The sequence below is a fragment of the Ursus maritimus genome, unplaced genomic scaffold, assembly GCF_017311325.1.
Source record: "Ursus maritimus isolate PB19 unplaced genomic scaffold, ASM1731132v1 scaffold_29, whole genome shotgun sequence".
Lineage (NCBI taxonomy): Eukaryota > Metazoa > Chordata > Mammalia > Carnivora > Ursidae > Ursus > Ursus maritimus.
This window is the reverse complement of record NW_024425452.1, coordinates 23371208-23379844: the sequence shown is the minus strand read 5'-3', so window position 1 is coordinate 23379844 and position 8637 is coordinate 23371208. Positions and strand designations below refer to the sequence as shown.

Sequence of the window (8637 nt, the reverse complement as noted above, 5' to 3'; positions counted from 1 at the left end):
CTTTCCCTAAAATTTTAAAATTTTTTCTTTTCTCTTTAAATTAGGTAAACTGAATTGTGGTCTCCTATATTTCGTAATAGGGCAACAAAACTACCACAAATTCTGTTTAATTTTTCTCTAATTCATAGAGACATAAAAGTATGTTATATAATATTACAGAATATTATAAAAGTTACCTTATTTTTGAGACTGTTAGACTATATATCTGAATATATTGTATGATCTCATCCAGAAGGCGATCAGTCATACTATCAAAATCTGCAAAAGTATCATTCTGAACAAAGGAAAACAGACATATTATATACTAAATATGAATAATCACAGGAAAAACTGAATATAAACATTATTTTTAATTTAGGTATTGAAAATATGGTTAAGATCCATGATTTTTAGAGAAGCAGGTGAATAATATTCATTACATTAAAATGAACAAAAAGTGAATTTCCAGGAAAAGAAAAAATTCAATGTTCTTAATAATACTTGCTTCATTTAGTTGTTTTGCCCAATACCCATATTTAACATAAGGTTATTTATAATGGTTTAATTAATGAAATTTTTGCATAGAAATGTGGAATTCTAGGAATTTTGTACATGTGAAGAGTTCGTAAGTCAAATTATAAATCATTTCAATTTCCTTGGGATATGCATTAATGTGAAATTTCACACAAATCAGAAAAATTATTTCTACTAGTACAAGCATTTTGTAGTAAACAAATATTTAGGTAGAAACTAGCACAAAAATATTTGCTTCCATTGAAAACACTGCCATAATATTGTACCTGATTTCGCTCAGACATAAGAAAATCAATTCTTCCCCCAGGCAGTCCAAGTTCAATGTAAGTTTTTACTAACCGGAGATCTGCACTGTTACCTAGAAAATGAAGAAAATGAAAAATTATGTCTAAAGGATGAGAGAAGGTAAAATGTACAAAGTACATCATCATATATTTCCAGAGAAGTATATGATCTCTGCCAGTTGTTTTTTTTTAAAGATTTTATTTATTTATGTGACAGAGAGACAGCCAGCGAGAGAGGGAACACAGCAGAGGAGTGGGAGAGGAAGAAGCAGGCTCCCAGCGGAGGAACCCGATGTGGGACTCGATCCCAGAACGCTGGGATCACGCCCTGAGCCGAAGGCAGACGCTTAACGACTGCGCTACCCAGGCGCCCCTGATCTCTGCCAGTTTTGAGCAGACAATGCAACCTGAAATAGAGTCCTCAATTTCCAAGTCAAGGCTGATTTTAATTAGCCATACAGTACCTTTCAACAATTTGTTTATTACGAATTTTGGTCACATCGATGCTTTTGCTTTCCCACCTGATGGTGTATTTATTAATTGTTAGCTTCGGAGACAGCTGACTGCAGTCGCTGTGAATGACTGATGGAAGTACTCCTTCCATCACTACTATTTAGTTGATTATTTAACAAACCTTGAATACATTTTTTTTTAAAGATTTATTTATTTATTTGAGAGAGAGAGAATGCGGGAGAGAGGGGCAAGGACAGAGGGAGAGGGAGAGAGAGAGAGTCCCAAGCAGACTCAGAGTGTGGAGCCTGACGCAGAGCTCCACCTCATGAACCTGAGATCACGGACCTGAGCCAAAATCAGGAGTCAGACACTTAACCAACTGTGCCCCCTTAGGCACCCCTTGAATGCATTTTAGACTGAGATTTAACCTGTTCACTTTTTTTTGGTGGTCTTGTAATAGTTGAATAGAAATAAATTTCCATTTAAATAATTTAAAGGAGTTTCATTACTAACTTAAAAGATGTCAATAAATATTGAATACTTATTAGATATAATTCATAAATTAAAAAATAATTATCTTTAAAAATTAGTTTAGTGGCTCTTTAGTTAATTCCTTTGTTTAATTAGGAATGTAAACATTTTATCAATTGTTGAATTTCTACTTTACCCTTCCAATATCTATATTTTTTAAGTATTTCATGCACTGATAGAGATAATTGTTTCATTCCTGATTTTACAAGGAATGCCATTAGTGTTTCACTACAAAGTATACGTTTTCCACTGACTGAGAATATATATGCTTAATCACATTAATAAATTACATTAATAATCACATTGATTAAAATCACATTAATAAATGCTATTTAAAACAAAGTTTGGTGCTTAATTGTCAAAACTGGGAATGGACATTGAATTTTATCAATAGTTTCTTACTTGATTTGTTGAAGTAGGTATATTTTATTAATAAATTTCCTTAGATATACTTCCCTTTGCATTCTGGGAATTAAATCCTGGTTGTTATAGTGACTTAATACATTGATTTGGTTTGCTAGAGGTTTTTGGGGACAATTAAAAATTTTTAATTTACTTATCTGTTTACTTATTTCTGCAATATTGCTAGAGTTTTATTAAGTGTATTTATGTCAGATTGGCCCACTATTCTTTGGGGTGTGGGTGTGATATCTTTTCCAGATTTGGTAACAAGGTTAATTTAACTTCAAAGAATAAAATGAGTTGCATTCCATAACTTTTCCTATTACTCTGGAACAATTTATATAACATGGGGGTAATATGTTTCTTAAAAATTTCAAAGAAGAATGTGCCAGAGATTCTACTGGGCTAAGAAGTCTTTCTTGGGTGATAATCCTTTGAAAATTTTATTACTTACAGGGGAAGAGGTTAGTATTGGAGATATTTTATTTATTTTTTTAAGATTTTACTTATTTGAGAGAGCGAGAGAGAGATAGCAAGAAAGAGATTGCGAGAGGGAGAAGCAGGCTCCCTGCTGAGCAGGGAGCCTGATGCGGGCCAATCCCAGGGTCCTGGGATCATGACCTTAACTGAAAGGAGATGCCTAACCAACTGAGCCACCCAGGTGCCCTGAGATATTTTATTTCTTGAGAGTCAAGTTCTTTTATTAAAGAAAAATCTTCAGGGGTGCCTGAAGTGGCCCAGTCAGTTAAGAATCTGCCTTCGGCTCAGGTCATGATCCCTGGGTCCTGTGATCGAGCCCCACATCGGGCTCCCTGCTTACAGGGAACCTGCTTTTCTCCCTCTCCTCGCTGCTCATACTATCTTGTTATCTCTCTCTCTCAAATAAATAAATAAAATCTTTAAAAAAAATAAAGAAAAATCTTCAATTTCATGACAATTTACTAGCTTAGACCTGTGTTTAGTATTTTTATATCCATAAACTCTTTCTTCAATTTGTTCTTACAGAATGATATTATAATACGGTAATAATATGCTCGTCTATAGATATTTGGCATTTTCTAATATAGTTCCTAATCTAGAGAAAACAGTCTGTTGAATAACCAAAATAGCTGTCATAAAACTATAGCACTAAAGCCAGGTATTTAGAATTTAAATTAGAGCCTAATAAATTAGTGAATCTTCAATTCTTAGTACTGCTTTTTCTAGCTCATAAGGTTTAAAGCATCAGACTAAAAGGGCACCAGGCTGAGAAAACCAACAGAAGATAGAAAAACCCAAAGTTAAAAGAAATAAAATGCTGGTACATGGAGGGATGTTAGTTCCATGGAAAATTTACTTAAAAGGAAATCTAATATTATACGTAGCAAAGTTAAGCATATTTTTGTTTTAGAATGTATTTAAGTTTCAATTAATTTAAGCAATTTAAAATATTTTCAATTCAAAGATTAAATAAAATGGAATGAAATCTATTAGGAAAAGAAAATATATTGAGTTGCCATGGGTTTTATCAACAGATAGGACATACCATCTAAACCATGCACACAGACAATGAGATGTACTCCATCTTCAGAGCCGTCCTCTTCTTCCATGCTGAAGTAAGGGACTGAGGATGCCAGCAGAGGAATGTCACTGTACATGAACCCAGGGAGTTTAAGTTGCTTTAATTCTTCTTTTGCCTGGAGGAAGCTAAAGCAAAATATTATAAGAGATACTCTTTACTAAGTTTTATATTCAGTTTTTAGAACCAAAAACACAACATGCTAAATTTAGGGAACTGCAGAAGAGGAAACCTTTGGTTTTAAATTATTTGGTTTTAAAATAATGAAAATATGTGAGATCACCTAAATGATTTAGAAATCAGAGAGTAATTTTCTTTGCTATTATTGTTAGTACATATTCTAATCAAAGACAATGAATACTTCGAATCTGAAATCACTTAAAATATTCTTTTAAACTTAAAATCAACAAAAAAAATATTAGACGTGAAGTTACACTTCCTACAAAGTTTTATATTATATATAAAAGCTGGGAAAAGTACTGGAAGGATGACAATCTGATGCTCATTCTGTAATCAAATCTTAGTCTCTTTGCTTCTTTTAATCTTACATAAATGGAGAGTAAGGAGCTGTTCTACAAAGTGTAACATTGAGAATGGTAGTTACAGTTCTTAGTAGATGAAGTTATTTCTATTTTTCCTCTAGAAATGCCAATAAAAAGGAACAGAACCCAAGAGGGGGATGTGACTAAATATAATTGGTGGCATACACTCATTTTGAACGAATAACAAACCTAATCAACTTGGGGGTTGCAAACATAAAAAAATTATTAACTATCATAACACTGTATCATTTGAACTGATAAAAGCAAAACTCATGGAAGCCGATGAATCCTATTAAACTGAGTAGTATACTCTAGATGAAGACATAAATTGTTTATATCAATGACTCAGAAAAGTTTGAGGTAGCCAGAAAGTGGTAAAACCCTCAGTCTTTCAGTATACTACAGTTCTTTAAAAGGCCATTATCACCTGGTTTCACTAGCTTTAGGCACTATGAGATCTTAGTTATATATAGAAATCAGAATAATTCTAGGAACTTGGAAAATCTATTGTAGACATGCCCGGATTTTTCAATCCAGGGATTATAATTCCAACCAAAATAAGGTAGTAGAATATTCTGAGAACTAGTGCCATGCTAGTAAACCTCTACCATCCTCAAAATTTTTCTGAATATTTAACTGGTCCATGAAATCTCAAGTCTGGAAACCACCGATTTAGCTGAGATAACCTGGGTCTGGTAGGTTTAGGAAGTTTCTACTAACTTATTATTCATTATCTAATATTGCTAGATGCACTTGTAGAACTAATCTGTCTGTGAGTTAATGGTGGAGAAATGAGGTACTGATGAAAAAAAGAGTTTTAACCCCAGCTATTCCAAACATCTAACACATAACCACTAATGGGAAATGTAAAAATATCTAGCTTATAGAACAAGACGATCAGATGGAGAACTATAGGTCTGTCTGTCAAAGGGTACATTGAATTCATTTCTCCATTTTTAGATAGGTAATCAAAGAAGCACCTTTTGTATTACAGAAACCAGAGAACATGAAATATATGTTATCAGAGACATATATATATATATATTTTTTTTTTCTATACATATATTTAGTAGCACATGCTATTGTGCTCCATTACTTACGCTTGTATTTGAGGTTTTGGTGAATTTTCATACCAGGAAACTGATGAAGTGAAGTTGTAAGAAGTGCTGCATGGCTGTTTTGTAATGGCATCAAATTTACTTTTAGAAGAATACTTAACACTACAAGGAGACTCCCGTGGTGCAGATGGGAAGGACAAACAACCAGAAGTACAGACAGCAGGCATATTTATACCATCCTTCAGATATTCACTATTTATTGTTTCAGACTGTATAAGTCTTTCTTCTTCTAGTGCATTTCTGTTTGTACAGTGGGCATTTACTTTTTCATCCAAAGCTGAATAATCCGCTTCTTCATAATACCCATTTTGAACCATGTGTTGATCCTGCTCTTCCTCCTCATCCTCTTTACCCTGTTCCTGACGAAGATTACTAATTTCTCTTTCAGAAGTTTTCTTCTGAGGGCTAACTGAGTTGCTGTAGCTAATAGCACATGTGTCAGAAATCTCCGTACTGCTGTGAGAGCCAAAATAATTTTCCACAAGCCCTTGTTTTACCATATCAGGACTGGCTGAAAAAGGATCATTTGTACCCAGGTGAGTTTCATTTTTAACTGTTTGGGCTTCTGAATTAATTTCTTTGAGATTTAAGGTATCACCATTTTTTCTTTTCACAGTTTCATCTTCTCTAACTTCTGTGTTAGTAGAAACAGAACCTGAAACAACACAAGGGGCACCTAAACAAAGCAGTGTTGAATTTAATGTAATTGCTGTCCCTGCAGAGTTACTAGATTTATCAGGACTCTGGGAGTCTTTACACATAGTGTCCAAGTTAGGTTTGGAGCTGCAATTACTTTTCACATCACAGGAAGTATCTTCATCTGAAAAAACAAATTGCAAAGGGTCTTTAGTGCTTGAATTTAAGGAATGTATTGCTATAGTTTCATTGTCCAAATGCCCCGAAAATATGACACTCTGCTGTTGCAAAATAATACTTGACTTTCTACTACTGTCGCATTTTGGCAAATCAATTGTTCCTAGATTTAACACAGTTTTGCTATCACTTAGGTGGCAATCAGGCACAACAGATTTCTTAGAATTTTCATCAGGTGACAGTTCATCATCAGAAGGTAGAGAGTTTATGGATGTCAAAGATGACTGTATTTCACTTAAAGCACTTGTACTCTCGGTACAATGACTTCCTAAAGAATATTTTACATTATAATCAGGTTTCATCAAAAGCTGAGGAAGTAATTTTTCATTATTGTAAGGACCTTGTCCTTGCACAGTTTCAAATACTACATCAGGGTTTGGATGTGTTGCAAAAGAACTTGGTTCACTTTCAACACCTGAATCTGAAAATCTAGAAGAGGCATACGTGGCATTAGTATCTGGTAACTTAATTGTATCTCCACTTACTACAGCATGATATTCTTTTGCAGAAGCAGGTTGATTACTTCTTAACTTAGCTAATGATTCTCCAATGGAACGGCACTTTGCTTCCTGCAAAGCTTCCTTTTCAAGTGCTATTTCTATAGATTTAGATTTACCATTAGATTCTAAGGACTCAAAGTTGGGGAGTTGTAAATTATCCACAAACAGTTCATCTGGTCGAAGCTCTGTCCAAGGTCCTATTTTAACAGTTATTTTCTCTCCACTGAAAGGATCCTTATTACAGGGCTTTACTTCAATTGTTCTAGCTCCTGAAGATGGAGTTGTTTGATGATCAGGGCAATCGTCTGATGAACTTCTGGCCACACTGTGTTCCACTTGTGTAATTTCACTATCATCCTGGGAGATATCAAGTTTACCTGAAATGGACAAATTTGCACAAAGATTTAGGCTGCCAGAGTTCAAAGGATCAAACAGGTCTGGTTGCATATTTTCAATATCTGGAGACTTCTGTTCAGTTCTCTCTGTATTAGTTGGCAAAAAGCTAGCTTCCTTTTGGCTTGTCTGTCTGACGTAGGTCTTTAGGTCAAAATTATATCCACATATTGTGGGATCCAGACCTTCCTTCTGACTATGTGAAGGATTGCCTTCAAAGCATTTAAAGAGATCATTTGATGCTGTACTTTTCAAACATTTGTAGCCTACCAAAACCACAGAATCCTTAGAGTTCTGTTTTATTATTTTTTTTGTGTTTTCAGGTTTCATTGTTTTCATGAGCTTAGTAACCTTAACCTTGGATTTATTTGATTCTTCATTCTTTCCTTTTAGAGATTTTGTTAGCTGCTTTTCACATTCTGTATACCAAAAACTGGAGGCACCAGCAGGTCTGACTTTCAACTCTGGGCTAGAAAGTCCCGCTACAGAGCTTTCTTCAGTCTCATATTTATCCATTCTACTGGACTCTGATCTCTGAAGATTCTGAATTCCCATCCAGGGTGCATCTAAGTCTTTTATCCAAAGAAAAAAAGATTCAGGTTTAAAACAAGGTGTGAGAACTCAAATGATTAAGACTACATTTACTGACTACAACCTTCTAATATCCTCAAAGATAAATAAAACTGGAGGGGAAAAATGGCCCCACATTAGGGAATGGTTTTATATATATTAGGAAGAATAAACTGCAAGTGACACATACAACTTACATATTTTAGATTATACTTACCTTCAATAACTGAATCTAAATACCTATCTTCAAAGATTATAGGTAATGAATTGAGATCTCCATCTAATTCACTACATTCAATAGGTAGAGGTGGGAGAGAACTGCAGAAGGAAGTATTTTTGATAGCGGTGCACATCTGTAGATGACTCTGAGCACTGAAAAATAGTTCTTTACGTCAGACTGTAATTTAAAAAAACTATACTCAATTCCACTTTATAGACTCTAGCCCCTCCTATTCCCCTCACCATTCCTATCCTCTTGCACTCCTAAAGATATAACCTCCTTACGAAAGAGTTCTTTGGTCAGAAATAAAACCTGGTACAATGAAAATTATGGTTCACTGACAATAAATTATTGACTTATAAAATTATGGTTTGTAAATAAACTAATTTCTATTATATTCTTCTATACATTTTAATGTTATTTCAAAGTGAGCTATTTATGCTTAATGTCTGAATTTACTAATTTGCTGGGAATAGCATATAGGAGAAATGTCAAAAGCTCCAACTGCCTACTAATGACTGATGATACTATTGAAAAAAAAATATATTCCATTGCTACTGCTGTACTTAACATATATTGGTGAATACAATTAGCAGCTATTTAAAACAAGGTACATAACTTTCTATTTAATACCTAATACTTTTTTTTTTAAAGATTTTATTTATTTATTTGACAGAGAG

At 33.9% G+C, this 8637-nt stretch overlaps 1 protein-coding gene across 1 annotated transcript in view; it reads right to left on the bottom strand.

Annotated features, from left to right (window-relative positions):
• Positions 1–8637, bottom strand: part of FAM135A (family with sequence similarity 135 member A) — a 123888-nt gene that overhangs the window by 18643 nt on the left and 96608 nt on the right. Inside the window, exons 15-19 of the mRNA XM_008684820.2 lie at positions 7955–8109; positions 5384–7739; positions 3709–3869; positions 780–871; positions 177–274 (exon numbers count right to left, since the gene is read on the bottom strand). Coding sequence (XP_008683042.2) covers positions 177–274; positions 780–871; positions 3709–3869; positions 5384–7739; positions 7955–8109 — 2862 coding nt within the window. The remainder of the gene's footprint in view (positions 1–176; positions 275–779; positions 872–3708; positions 3870–5383; positions 7740–7954; positions 8110–8637) is intronic.